This window comes from Zalophus californianus, chromosome 5 (assembly GCF_009762305.2).
Source record: "Zalophus californianus isolate mZalCal1 chromosome 5, mZalCal1.pri.v2, whole genome shotgun sequence".
Taxonomy (NCBI): domain Eukaryota; kingdom Metazoa; phylum Chordata; class Mammalia; order Carnivora; family Otariidae; genus Zalophus; species Zalophus californianus.
Window position 1 is genome coordinate 87,931,336 of NC_045599.1, and position 15,261 is coordinate 87,946,596.

General features: G+C 42.0%; 1 protein-coding gene across 4 annotated transcripts in view; it reads right to left on the minus strand.

The window, feature by feature from the left end:
- EPB41L4A (erythrocyte membrane protein band 4.1 like 4A) overlaps window positions 1-8,240 on the minus strand; it is a 240,904-nt gene extending 232,664 nt beyond the window's left edge. The window contains exons 1-2 of one of the 4 annotated variants that reach the window (XM_027606510.2): window positions 7,672-8,240; window positions 6,872-7,295 (exon numbers count right to left, since the gene is read on the minus strand). In XM_027606510.2, coding sequence (XP_027462311.1) covers window positions 6,872-6,970 — 99 coding nt within the window. In that variant the 5' untranslated portion in view covers window positions 6,971-7,295; window positions 7,672-8,240. The remainder of the gene's footprint in view (window positions 1-6,871; window positions 7,296-7,671) is intronic. The other 3 variants (XM_027606509.2, XM_027606511.2, XM_027606508.2) reach the window with 3 other exon arrangements.
- Window positions 8,241-15,261: the final 7,021 nt, after the last annotated feature.

The window sequence follows — 15,261 nt, forward strand, 5'->3', positions numbered from 1 at the left end:
AATATATGAAACTTAGAAACAAGTCTTGTGATGCAGAAGAAAATGGCAGTTACTCTTCACAACCCAAAGCAGGCTGATGAGGAGCGTTATGTATGAACTATACTTTGCAGCTAAAATGTTGGAGACAAAGCTCAGCCACAGCAGTCAATCCCAGAGAAGCTGGAGGGGCATGGTAAATCTAGTCTCTGACTTGTGTTTGTAACTGGCCTGCAGAAAAATACCCTGTGCATAGGAATGAAAAACATCATTTGTCATTAAAAAAAACCAATAAATTTACTTATTGACACTCTCTCTGCCATTAAGCCTTAGAGCAGTGTCAGGTGAGGTTTATGCAGCTTTAAGAGTAAAATGGGTGGTACGGCAAGATTAAAAATTACATGGATGATCCCTGATGGTGTAAACCCACCCTGTGAAACCAACTCACAATAGGAGACAAGGAAGAAAAAGTAACTCTTATGTGAGGATCTATTATCCATTCTAGAAACATGCCCTTCTTCCAAAAGACTCTAAAGCTGTAAGGGGAAAGTTACACTTTTTAAAAATAAAGAGAGAGAGAAAGACTTAATCCTGACCTCTAGGACACAAAAAGGGTGTGCTTCGTGTTTTCTGAAATAAGCAGCTCATCAGCTCTTCGGCAGACTGCGTGCACTCTGACCACTGCGCCATTTCATTTTCCACCCATTATCAATGTAAGAATTAGAGTATCTTGGCAACAGATTCTTCACAGTGAGGTTTACTTTATTCTAGGATCTTTTCTAGTAGAAATAAAATGGCAAAAGAACCTCATTATCCATAAGATTTTCAATGTGGCCTGTTCCAGCTGGAACACTCCTTCCGTTCCTCTATTCAAATGACAGTTAATAAGCATCTACTGGGTGAAGCGTACGGCGCTAGCTGCTAGGGAACCACAGGTAGGGTCTCACAGGCTCCTGAAGGAGACACATGTGTCCAGAAATAATGCTTGCAATGCAACAAGGAAGTGCTGGAACAGGGTGTGTGGGAAGCCCTGACTAGCACTTAACTGCTTGGTCAGCCTGGGTTGAAGGCTTCCTGGCAAATAGGACACTTGATTCAAGTCTTAAGGGATGGGCTCAGATGAGTGTGTACTTCGGGAAAGGTATCCGGCGGGAATCAATGCATAAAGGCACACGAGTCTGGTACATTTGGGAAACTGAGCATTTCGGTGTGCCTGCAGAGCAAGTCATCTGAGTAGGCCCTCAGAACTGCTAAAGGCAAGGTTAGATCAGGCAGGCTGTAACGCAAACAATGAAGTTGGGAATTTATGGGTATTGCCCAGCCAGAGACAGTGGCAACATCTAGGATATTTTCAGATGTCGCGACTGGGCAAGAAGTGCTACTGGCATCCCCTGTGTAGAGGCTAGGAATATGGTCATCCCCCAATGGACAGGAAAACCTCCCACAACAAAGAACTGCTTAGTCCTACTCAGATACAACTTGAAACAAACCATCAAAGAAGAGTATCGCATTTTCTTTGTGTCTTAATAAAAATAACAAGCCACTGTCCATGTGGCTAATCAAAAGAAGAGTCTAGACTTTTGTCTCTATAATTTAGATTTAACTTTATCATCCCCTGCTATAGTCAGAATATTTGTGTGACCCTAAAATTCATATGTTGGAACCTTAACCCCCAAGGTAGTAGGAGTTGGTGCCTTTGGGATTATTGTTCTCATAAAAGAGGACCAAAAAAGCTCCATAGCCCCTTCCACCATGGGAGGATACAAGAAGTTTTTCACCCAGAAAAGGGCCCTCACCTGACCATGCTCGCACCCTGATCTCAGATTTCCAGCTTCTAGAACTATGAGAAATAAATTTCTCTTGTTTATAAGCCACCCAGTTTATGGTATGGGTTATAGTAGCCCAAATAGATTAAGACAACACCCATGCTCAAAAGCAAAAAGAGCTCTGCATTTTTTTTTCCAGTAAGCCCTACTTCCAATGTGGGGCTTGAACTCATGACACCAAGATCAAGAGTCACATGCTCCTCTGACTGAGCCAGCCAGGTGCCCCTCAAAGCTCTGCATTAGTTGAAGTTCAGTTCAAAGTCAGTTCCAGCTTAACATTACAGAATTCAAGAACAATGATATTAACAGGGCTAAAAAAAAAAAAAAGTGTAGTGCACCAAAAACCAAAAAAATTATAAGCACTTGGAGAAGGACAGCCTTTAGTTGCTGGAGGTAACCAACAATGCTTCTCTTAAATTACTTTTAAATCACTTTCAAACCATGAATGATAAATGGTATTTTTAAATAATTTTTTTCAAGGAAAAAAAACTTCTTATAAAATTGAGGGGACATTTATAGTTTGAGGATCTTGATAAGGCTGTATTGTAGAACTGAAATTTGCTAAGAGAGTAGAACTCACGTATTCTCAACAGCAACAAAAAGTAATCGTGTGAAGTGATGGATGTGTTCATTACCTCACATGGAGGGATAGTGGGAAGCCTGCTGCAACTTAGGTTCTATCAACCATGCTGTATAATTTAATCTAATTCCATTTGTCAATTATACCTTAATAAAGCTGGGAAATACTTTGAATCGTTTTAAAAACAAAGATATTTGAAGGAGCATTTATGTAGCAGTCCATCTTCAACAGCCACAATAATACTACTGAATTTCAAATAATCCTATTTGAATTTCAGAAAACAAGATGCAGTGTTGGTGAGGGGGACTTCTATCCCAGTCACATCTAATTTACCAACTACACAAGACCCACGGCCAACCTCACATTGACAGACATGTTGGTGTACGATTTCTTGCTTCAACCTATGTTTACAGGTCCCTGACTCTATACCTTATGAGGCTGATATTAAAAGATACGGGTAGCCACATATATATTTAGTATGACTTATGAAGCACTGGTGCTTGTCACTGTGTTCCCAGTCTTCTTAGATGTTTTCTTCACCAGTCCAAATGGAATGAAAATTACAATTCTTGGTAAGTGAGATGCAAATAATTTAAGTCCCTACCTTCTGACTGTTTTTCTAGTTTACTAGGAAGTTTCTGATCAAAGCATTAAAACTGACTCAATATTTCCTCAGAAACCTCAGGATGATTAGGAAGTAACTTCATTTAGAAGTTAATGGGTAAATTGCACACTTCAATTGTGTGAACTGTATATCTCAATAACGCCTTTTTAAGAAAGCTAATGGAATTTCCATCTTGCTGTCATATTGGTTTCATTAATTTAGTCAAATACAACAAGGGAAAATAAGCACCTCAGTGTTTATTACATTACTGCTCAGAGCACTAAAACCTCACTGAAACGAAAATATTAATCCAGTTCATATTTGCAGCAGCCATTTTGAGGCCTATATTTATAATCAAACCTTCTGATTTTTTCCCCTGAAAATCTTTTGCTAATCATTTGACAACTTACACAAGTAGTTTGAGCCACAGTCAAATTTTGCTTTCTCAGAGAAAAAAAGAAAGATCTCTACCTCCCTCAGCACAGAGAACCACAAAGGACATAACAAAACTTTCCCTGAACAAACATTACTCAAAAAACCAAAAGACCAACCACAGCAGAAATTCTTACTTAAACAAACAACAGAGATAGCAGCATAGAACAAACAGCTAAAAGCTATTGTGGGGGTCAACACACAACCAACAGCTTTCGGTTTATATAAACTTGGGTTCTTAAATCCTAGATAAGGCTCAAACTGCGAACCGCATGCGAAAGACTTCCCACTTGTCAAGGTAAGGTTACCTCTAAGGCAAGTTAAGAAGCAAATTTCTATATAACATTAGTATGAATACAAATACATTGCGTTTTATTTCTTTAAAAACAGAAAATTATTTTCCACTTAAATGCTATTCATCTTGACACAGAAGATGTGTAACTATTGTCTCAAGGCTGAAATGCTTTCCATGGGAGCAAACACATCAATTTTTTTTCTAGTCGATGAAAGACTTTGATCTAAGTTGCAGAAAATCACTTCACGATTAACTTCAATTTGTAATTTGGTACTTAAACAAATCCAAAAAGTGTTTTTTCAAAATGGCACACAGAAAAAATGTTTTACCAAGTTTCTCTCACATTTCTTCTACTTAAATTCACAATTAATTTTTTAAACTCACAGTGCATTATTATGACAGTAATACAAGCAAATTCTTAAGTAACTACTTAGGAATCAGTAAAATCCATCCTTCCACGAACGGATGAAATAAGTGAATGATTTTAATGCAAAATTAACTGTCTTCATTTCATTTGAGATAGAATATGGAAAAGGGTCATCTCAAAATGTTAGGAAATACTTTTGAAAAATAAAAAGATTTTTCTATTTTAATTTCAGGAGTAAAATAGGCTAATTGATGTCATATGCTTAACTTTGACTTTAATTAATGATCATAAAAGTTACCAAGTGTACTATCCCGGGGAAAACACCATAACAGTAGCTATTGACTATTTCATTTACATTTTAGTTTACTATTTTATTTACGAACTAAAGTAGGAGTTAAAGAAAATGTCAAATATGTACAGAATAACAACATACACATATCCATTCAATGTCTCAATACCATCCACATGTGAGATGCTGTCCGTACATTATTCCATTTATAAACACACATGTGTTTAATTTAGTACATACCACAAGTAGATAGGTGCTTAACACATGCACTTAATGGTAGCCTGGTAGTTACAGATAATGTGGTTAACTTCAGCAGACAACATCTGTGTTACACATATGGTCATCAAAATAATTGTGGCATGCTTTTTGGACACTGAAACAGGCCAAGCCTGTTGCAAAATGATTACTTCCAACAAAAGCCTGCTTAAATTATTGTTTAGTTAAATGGCATGTATCCAAAATAACAGCATTATAAAGTTGCTACTGCTTTTGAATCACTCACCAATTTTCAACATATTTGTAAGACAAGATAAGCACCATCAGGTTATAAAAAGTAATTATGGATCAGGATTTTTTATTCATGTTTCTTTGACAAAATTATTCCATTTGATCCCAAGTCTTGGCTGCTCTCTTGACAGAATAATGTACATGCTCCACAGCTGACAGGGGTATGGCTTTCATGATTAAATAGGAAGCTCACACTCCAGATGACTCCAGACTGCACTTCAGAAAGATTTCTTTGTTTTAGTACCAGATCATCCGTTATCTTTTTCTAATTGTTTCTTTCCCCCAAGCCAAAGAGAATCTATGTATTATCAAAAATTTATGATGTTTTATGATTTTTGCCTATTTGCACAGTACACCAAAGAATGCTATACCCTTTTGAAAAGTTCTTTTCCTGATTTCATGGGGGGAGGGGGAACATAAAGAAAAGCTGGAAATGTAAAATATGAAAATATGAAACAAACTTTTCCAGGAGTCTTTTTTTTAAAGATTTTATTTATTCATTTGAGACACAGAGACAGAGAGAGAGATACAGAGAGAGAGAGCGCGCATGAGCAGGGGGAGAGGCAGAGGGAGAGGGAGAAGCAGACTCCCCGCTGAGCCAGGAGCCCAACACCAGGCTCGATCCCAGGATCCCGGAATCCCGGGATCATGACTGGAGCCAAAGGGAGACGCTTAACCATCTGAGCCACCCAGGCGCCCCTCCAGAAGTCTTTTATTGGCCTTGAAGGGAAGCACCAAATGAGAATCTGATTGACTTTTGCGTTTTATAATTCCTGGAAGCAATGTTCTAAACAATTTCCCGAAGAAAGGGTTAACTTTATCTTGTGGCTTTAACTGATCATTTTTACCCCCATCTCCTGCTTAAGATTGACACCTGTGAAATGAGAATTCTGTACACCAGGAATGGTGACATCAGAGCTTCAGCTTTTGGCCAGGAACAGTTACTTCAGTGTACATAATAAAGCTGTGTAAAAACTGATTCACACAAGGAAATGCCCAGGGCCTACGCCATTGAGATTAACTTATGCCATACAAGACTAGGACACCTGCAGCTTGAACTTGATTCTCAGACCGCCAGCTCCACGGGGATGGAGGGTGGGGGACAAAAGTGGGAAGGAGGAGCGGTAGCCCTTCACTGGACTTAGCTGCTAAGGTTATTTAAAATGCTCCGGCGATTTAAATATGCAGAAAAAGAAACAAAACAAAACGTTCGGAATTCGGATCACCTTTGGGTAGTTAGTTGTTAGCAAGAGCAAAACAAGCGCGCAGGCGCGTCCGTCAGGTTGTCAACCATAAACATAAGAACTCATTAAAATTAAGGAAGTGGATTGTTTAGGTTCTCTAGGTTAATAGCAGTAATTGCATTTTAATGGCCTACAAACAGGAGCAAAGTTATTTACCGAGTCTCTTTGAGAGATGTTTACTTAAACGTGGGGATAAAACCAGTTGGCTTGTAGAACTGGAAATTATTGTCCGTCCAAACGTAGCATTACCCAACTACAAACCCAGGCAACACAATCACAGTCACCCAGTAAATGTGTTTCAGCGAGTGAACTATATGTTACTTCCCCAATGACACGAATAGAAAAAAAGCCTTCAACAAAGCCAAGGGAAATCGTGCCTTCAACACTGTATGCAGCCCGTATATTCAATCCTGTGCCTCTTTGGAGCTGCGGGGGCCTTAGATGCTTTTGGAGGAAACTGGTGCTGGGAAGTGTTTTGGTCTCAGTTGCAGGACTGTGGGCTGCGGCTGAGAGTGGATTGGCGGACTACCCTTTGAGACAAGAAACTTACTTCCCTTTATGTGAAGGGACTCAAAGTGAATCCACCCGGACCCGTCCACACTCTACCTGAGCGCAGGGCAGCCGCGCCTCCTTCCCAGCTCGCAGAGAGCAGTGGCCGGCCGAGACCCGTGACAGCCCTCAGACAAAGCCTCGGACCCCCGAGCCTGCCCGGCTGCCGACCCCCCGGGACACGCCCCCGGCCCGCGCCTACCTTGATGCCCTGCTGCTGGGTGGTGAGGGTTAACTTGGATTCATTCAGAAGCAAAACTTCGCAGTAAAATTCTTCCGGAACAGCGCAGAAGCAGCCCATGTCGGCTGTGGCCGTCTCCAGCCAGGAGAGAAAGCCGCGACCAAGGCGCCGAGCCGCCCCCTCCCCTCAAGCGCCAGGCATTAATTTATTGTCCGCGCGGCGGCCAGGGCGAGAGGGCCGGTTCCCGGCGGGGTCCAGGGCCACGCGGACGAGCCGCCCGGCGCCAGCTGGAGGTAAGGAGGGCGGAGAAGCCCGGGGAGTCAGCGCCCGAGAGCCGCCGGGGAAGCGCCGGCGGAACTGAGCGCGGAGGGCGGCGGCGCGTCCCCGCGCATCCTGCGGCTCGGGCTCCTCCGAAGGCGGGGGCGCCGCGGCCCCTCCCGCAGTCCTGGGGACGACAAAAGTCGCCTGGCAATGGGGGCAAGAAACAGGAAAAGGGAGGGACGCGAGCTCCAGGCCCTCCCCAGGCGAGGAAACCCCTGGGAGCTGTGCAGCCCCCTCCGCCTTGCGCCCGCTCGGAGAGCGGCCGCGACACCCGGCCTCCCTTCCCTGCGGATTCCCCGGAGGGCTCCCACTTCCAGCCCCGACCCCACCCCGCAGCCGATTGGGGAACACTCTGCTGTTCCTTTGTGTCAGGGGTACCCACGACGTCCCAGTCCCACTGCAGAGCCAGTGGCGAGGGTCGTCAGTCAGCTACCTCCGCCACCCCATCCCGCGGGCACCCAGAAGCCCGAGAGTGTCGGCAAGGGCAGCGGGCTCCTTACCAACACTGGCGAGGGCAAGTCAGCTCTTGGCTGGGCGCGGCTCCCGTCTGGGGGCCCTCGAACTCATCATGGGGGGCTGTGTGTGGCCAAGTTCAAGCTCGCTCTCCGAGAACGCCTTGCTGTGGCAGCGGAGTGCTGCTCCTCCGGGAGATTCTGAGAAGCGGGGAGTCAGAGGGCTTGCGGGCGCGCGGGCCGGCGGAGAAGCGGGAGCCCAAGCTGGGAATGCGCCGGCGGGCGGATGGGGGTGTGCCCTGGGCGTGCAGGCCGCGGCGGCTCCCGGGAAAGTTCTCTAGGCGGCGCGAGGGGCGGCGCCCCGGGCGGGAGCAGCCCAGGTGCAGCTAGGCTGGGCCCCGTCGTCAGCAGAAAGCCCCGGAGCGGAGCGGGGGCCCAGAGGCCGGGAACGGGCGCCCCTTCCGGGCGGGGTCCCGGCTAAGGGCGGAAGGCGGAGCGGAGGTGGACGAACGGCGAGGTGCGAGCAGGTCCGCACGGGAAGCCGTGCGCTGCACCCTGGCCGCCTGGCTGTCCCGAGCCCTGGCCCTGCTTGCCGTGTCCGTTTCCCGGGGAGACCGGAGGCTGGCTCCAGGAAGGCCGGGAGCAGTTCTGCTCGGACCCTGGCGTTCGGCGCTCCCAGTCCCACGCCCTCAGCGCGACGGGCCGTGTCCAGGACTGGCGGGCACAATAGTTCTGAGGCTGCAGTGACCCCTGGTGGGTCCTCGTGTCCGTGCACAAGCAGCGGAGGCTGAGCGCCGGATGAGGCCGGGCTCCCTGGCCTTCGGAGCAGGTGCAGTCTGTGCTCTCCAGCTGCGAACCAGCAGCGAGTTGATGCAAGTACAAGTTAGAGCAGACACCGGGGAGGACGTAGGGCGGGGAGGACGTGGGGCAGGGTTGACGGTAGGCCTCCCAGAAAACTTCTCTACCTCATATTGAGTATCAGAAAGAGCAAGAGCTTTGGCATCTCATAGTTTTGAGTTCCCTCTTCTACCACTTATAAGCTAAGTAGTCAAAACTCAAAATTTGCTTAAAACCTTAAAAAAATTTTAAAGAAAAAAAAATACTGGCGTCTGCCACACAGTAGAATGGAAATGAACAATTTACAACTTTGGAGGAAGTTTCCTTCCATAGTCATTTGCCACAAAGGACCTTCTAAGACTCCGCCTTTCCTGTTATCTCAGGCCCATCCAAACATGAATTAGCACAGTCCCCAAAGTGCAATAGATATAAACCCTCATGTTTAGTATGAACTTTACCTAAAGCTAAGAATCAAACCCTATTGTATCTTCCAAGGCTTCCGTGAGATTGAAGCAGGTTTTGAATTCCTAATCAAATTGTGTCCAATTTTGGGCTGTGTTGTCAATGTTTTGCCTGACATGAGCTGACACATTATTCTGGATTTTAACGTCCTTACTTCTGGAAGCTTTTCTGTAACAGAATGTTCCTGACATAAATTACCAAATGTGATTGAAAGGCTTCATAACAGGTTTTCATTCTTTACCACAATATCCAATAGGGTCACCTGTGCTTGCAAAAACAAAAGGTAAAATGCAAGTGTAATCATTTCTTTCCCAGTTTTGAGTTTCACTGACACTTGTTTTATGTCCTTTGACTTTGTTTTGTTTTATTTTTGTTTTACCTCCAATGGTAATGAAAAGGCTGAGGGTTTGGGATGGGGGCAAGAATTCTGTTCCAGGTCCCTCACAAGGGAAAGTACAAAGCCAAGAATTTCTATACCTGTGACAGCCATTTCTTAGTAAAGCACTTTCTTTTCCATTTCTTTGTCAGAGATTGGAGAAAAGAAAAAAAAAGTCTATTTAACACAAAATTGGAGTTTCCTAGAGATAATAGGAAGATTCCACAGGTTGTTGGGGTTTTTTCAAACACCTTATTGAACTATAATTGGCATACAGTAAACTGGAGATATTTAAAGCATATAGTTTGATAAATTTGACACACGTATCCATGAAACCACGACTACAATCAAGCTAATAAATGTATTCATCACCCCCTAAAGTTTCCTCCTGTACCTTTGTAGTTCTTCCTTCTCTTTCCTCACCACACCTCATCTCCCAGGCAGCCACAGATCTGCTGTCTCTATAGATTGTCTACATTTCCTAGACTTTAATAGAAATGGCATAATTGTGACAACTCTTTTTTTCTTGGTCTGCTCGGTATCACGTGGCATAACTGAGATTTGTCCATGTTGTTGTATATACCAACAGTCCATTCATTTGTATTGCTCAGTAGTATTCCTTAATATGTGTATACCACAACTTATTTATCCATTCATTTTTGTGGTTTCCAGTTTTTTACTGTTACAAATAATTCAAATATTACAAATCCCGCTCTGAGGACTGCACAAGTCAGCTCAGGCCGCCGTAACAAAATGCCACAGACTGGGTGGCTTACACAACAGGCACTTCTTTTCTCATAGTTCTGGAAGCTGGCAGTCCAAGATCAGAGTGCTAGCATGGTTGCTTTCTGGTAAAACCTTTCTTCCTGGCTTATAGATGCCTGCGAGCCCACTGTGGCTCACGTGACCTCCTCTTTACTGGGAGGCGTGGGAATTAGCAGGAGCCCTACAGAGTAAGGACACTAAACCCATCGTATCAAGGCCCCACCCATCTGACCTCTTTTAACCTTAATTTAGTCATACTGGGGGTCAGAGCTTCAACATATAAATTTGGAGCAACACAGTGCAGACCATAGCAAGGATCCATGTCTTTGGACATGTGCTTGTATTTCTTTTGAAATTTAAAAAAAAAAAAAAAAGTGGAATAATTGATTGGATCATAAGACAGATAAATGGCAAATGAGCATTTGAAAAGATGTTCAACATCATTAGTCATTAGGGAAATACAAAATAAAATCACCATGAGATACCACTACAGACCTGATAGGATGGCTACCATACCACCATACCAAGTGTCGGCGAGGATGTGGAACAGTTTGAATTCTCATATGCTGCTGGTACGGATGTGAGACAGTACTCTAGATGACACTATGATGGTTTCTTTAAAAGCTGCACATATACCCTCCACAGGATTTTGGAGGAAGACTTTCTCTGCCTATCCAGAGAAAGAAATTAACAAGATACTATTTAAACACATTTTCCCCCCAGGAAAATAGTATTGTTTTCAACACGTGCATAACATAATACAGTCTATTTAAAGCTTTGTGCCAAAGCCTTTGATCTCTTTTCAGAGATTTTTAGAAAAATACTTCCTTTGGTCAAGATGATATCTTGTCATAATAGGCCTATGTAGATGTGTCAAATGACAAACAAGTTCATAGCAGATACAATATTATGGAAATATGTAGACCATCTGTGAAGGACTGCCTGAAACCCCATCCTGGAAGAAGCAATTTCGGTCTACATAGAGCAGGCCCCCCACCCCTTGCTGAAACGTGTACTTCAAAATGCCAGACAGAATTCTTTTTAAAGCACCGTGTTCTTTTTAGGAAGATGTCTTTAAACAATCCATGTCTTTTGTCATCTTTTTATAATTTTACATTTTCTAAACTTCAGGAAGTTGACTGTAATTTGCAAAAAGAAAGAACACCTTAAAAACAGTAAATAATTATTTAACTACCCAGAGGCAGTGCAGCAGAATCACCAGGAAGACTTGTTAAAACACAGATTGCTGGCTCTACCCCGAGTTTCAAATTCAGTCCATCTGAAGTGGAGCCTAAAATTTTGCATTTTTAACAGATTCCCAGGTGATGCTTATGCTGCTGGTTTGAGAATCACTGCTTTAGAGCTTATCCTTCCAATAAACAATAAACGTTGGTCCTGATTACCTATAAATAATTTTTTCCAAGGGGAGTGGCTCATTCTTTACCTCCCTATTAATCTAGCCATCCATCAAAATCATGCCTACCAAGGAAGAGTATTGAAGACCCTGCCAAGTTAGAAAGAGTCATTTTTAAGGAAGATAAATATCCCTGTTTTAGTTTCAACATACTACTGCCTATTCTATTCAAACACCTTACGCATTTTTCTTTCTAATATAGTATGTGCTCAGGCACATCCAGTTTTTAAGACCATCCTGCCTTCTGACTCACTTCATATATATGTCACTAACCAGCTATTCTCCTCTACTAAAGCCTTAGATCCCATTTACTGAAATGCCTCAAGGGTGTTACCCACATTTCAAGAGAAGACATCTCCTAAGACAACAATCTAAGCTATTTCTTCATTTTTGTGATCTCCATATAAATGTTCTTTGGGGTTTACTGAAAATCCTTATTTTTGCAGTTTTAATCCTTGTTGGTGATGTGTTGATATGGTTTGTATTTAGTTTAAATGGTTTGGAATTTTCACTTTGAAATACCCTAGTTCCCCCTTCACTGTTCATATGCATACTATCAAAAAAAAAAAAAAGGAGCAGCAGAGATAGTTGATAAGTCTAGTCCCTTTGGGGACTTTTTTTTTTTTAAACAACTGATTAACATCTTTGCCTATTGGTTTGAGAGATTCCAAAGATGGGCAAGAATGGGTAAAAGGGGTACTTTGATACATTGTTGTTGGAGTTGTGAATTGATTCAGGCTCTCTGGAATGCAATCTATCATAAATACAGTAATTTAAATACTGAGATTTAAATATTAAAGTAATTTAAATATTTAAATATTAAGTAATTTAAATATTAAAACTTTGAACCAGAAATTCAACATCTGGGGATTTATCTTCATCAAATAACAGACACAGATATATGAAGAAAGATATTTACTACAGCATGTTTATAATATTAAAGCTCTTTCAACAATTCACATGCTCAGTAATAGGGAGTTGTTACGTTAATTCTAGCATATGCATGTAATAGAATTCCCAGCAGCTGTTAGAAGAAATGAGATGAATGTAAATGGACTGACATGCAAAGTTATCCAGGTAAGCAGTGAGGCAAAAAAGAACAGCTTATATAATAGTGCATATAGAAAGGTCCATTTTGGTGTGTTTTTAAAGCAAAGTTTGGGGGCTTTTTACAACGAACATGAATTAATTTAAATGAAAATAGATTTTTTTATATTAAACAAAAGAACATCATTAGTGGTTAACAAAATTAACCTTCATTTAAAAATGAACTACTTTCCTAGGTTCTAACCTGGACTCTAAAGACTATTTTACCTGGTTCATGTATTCTGTTCATACCCTGAATAAAGCATATCAACTTAATTTTACTAATATCAATTTATTAATCCACCTATAGAAATTTGAGGAAGGGATGAGGAAATTAGCTTTTAGTTATCCTGCAATTATTTTGATTGTAGATCAAACTAGCCATGTAACCTTAAAGAAGTCCCATCATCTGTGCCTCGGAATGTTCTTCTATAAAGTAAGGGACGTGGGACTTGTATTCTAGTGCTTCTGGATCTTCATGCCCAGCATGCTGCTTTCCCATCCCTTTCCTCTGGAAATAACAAGTCACTCTTCCTGTAAGAGTGACATGACAGGGAAGGAACAAACCAGTATAACATCTGGCAAAAAAACATCTGAAGAAGTTGAGCTCCAAGCTCAATGTCTAGCCTTCTGATTCTAAAATTAAGAAGTTGCCAAGAAAAACTGAAAACAGTCATTCACTCCAGGGAGGGAACACAGATGGTTGGTTGGAAGGGAACAGAATAGAGACTTAACATTTTATTATATTCCTTTCTGTACATTTAGAATTTTGAATCCTATTATTTGGATATGTATTACCTAGTCATTACATAAATATTTTAAAATTTTATTTTTTAAATAGTTTATTGATTTATTTGAGAGTGAGAGAGAGAGAAAGAGAGAGAGAGCATGCTCACACAAGTGGGGGGAGGGGCAGAGGGAGAGTGAGAAGCATACTCCCTACTGAGCAGGGAGCCTGACAACTCCAGGAGGCTCGACGTGGGGCTCTATCCCAGGACCCTGGGATCATGACCTGAGCCAAAGGTAGATGCTTAACCAACTGAGCCACCCAGGTGCCCCTAAAATCATTTTTAAAAAGAGTATAGTTTATGATCCCATTTCTTTCAATGGGCATGCAGACAACAAGGACTAGATTTATGTATGTAAAAATATCAACAGTGATTATCTCTTTGTAGAATTGTGAGTGAATTTTGTCTTCTATGGTTTTGTTTATTTTTTTATAGATTTTCTTCCATGAATATTACTCCTATAGCTAGATAAATCTTTTTAATTTTAATTATTAATCACATAAAATAAAAAATGTATAATAAAGAACAAAAGGAGGCCAAATTAGCACATAAAACAAAGGGGGAGCCACAAAATCTCTATTAGCAACCATGTCACCTGACTCAGAGAGGTGCTGAGTAGATGGCCCATGAATCACTTATCTTTAGCCCCTGAATCCTCATGCCTTCTCTCATTGTGAGCTGTTTTCTCAGCTTAATGCCCTCCTCTTCCTAAAACCCCGCCTCTCTCAAAACCTCCACCTGCTCCCCCACTTTCATTTCATAGATCCATTCAGTGCTCAGGCATCCCCTTTGCTCTTCCTTCTCCAGGAAGCTCGCCTGACTCCCAGGTCTGGTTTGGGTCCCTATCCAATCTGCATTATTACCACCCCCTTACCAGACTGTAGTTCCTGAAATCAGGGCCATGTTTGACTTAATCACTTTTGTTTTTCAAGCACCTGTTACAGTGCTTGATAGACATAGATTCTTAGTAAATATGTGCAGACTGAATGAGATTACTTATACAAGTTTCTCTTCTGGCATGCTACATGCACATTTCCTTTGAGCACTCTCACCTGAACTCTATCTTGATTTTCTTCTAGAAAACGCTTACTTTCCCAGGTATCCATCTTAACCAAAAGCAATTTTTGTTGATGTGGTAATAAAGAGTTGGAGTAACTAAAGAAAAAAAAAAAAAAGAGTTGGGGGCACCTGGGTGGCTCAGTGGGTTAAGCCGCTGACTCTTGGTTCCAGATCAGGTCATGAGCTCAGGGTCATGGAATCGAGCCCTGCAACAGGCTCCGTGCTCAGCAAGGAGTCTGCTTGAGTAGTCTCTCTCTCCCCCTTCCTTCTGCCCCTCCCCCCACTCATGTGCTCTCTCTCTCTCTCTCTCAAATAAACAAATAAATCTTTAAAAAAAAAAAGAGTTGGAGTAAGGATACAACCATTGCTCTATATTGAGATATGCACTTTAGCCTCAGGGATTTGCATTGCTCTGTATATTACTGGGTTCTGTGGTTGGCACTTGGATCTCAGAAGTTTTATGAGATATTTCCTTTTTTCTGTAGAAATTAACTTGGATGAGAAATTAGGGCAATAGTAAACACTTTAGACTTTCGTGCAAACTTATAGACCAGAGTTTACACCCAAGTTGCATTGAATAAATAATGATATTAGAGCTTGCACTTGAGCTGGTAACCAAGATGGTACTGATAAAAGAGTTGCAGTAATCTGTTGAGAAGGACCTAATTTTGAGTTGCCCAAAATGAGGAGCATTCTCCAATAATTCCTTTAATCTAGGTTTAGAACATGCTTTACTAAAATTATATAGTTGTTGTCTGTGACATTATAAAACAACAGCAAGTCATATAGTTACATAGGATCTGTGACATATGAAATCTGGAAGGAATTTTAATAATCACCTAATCCCACCC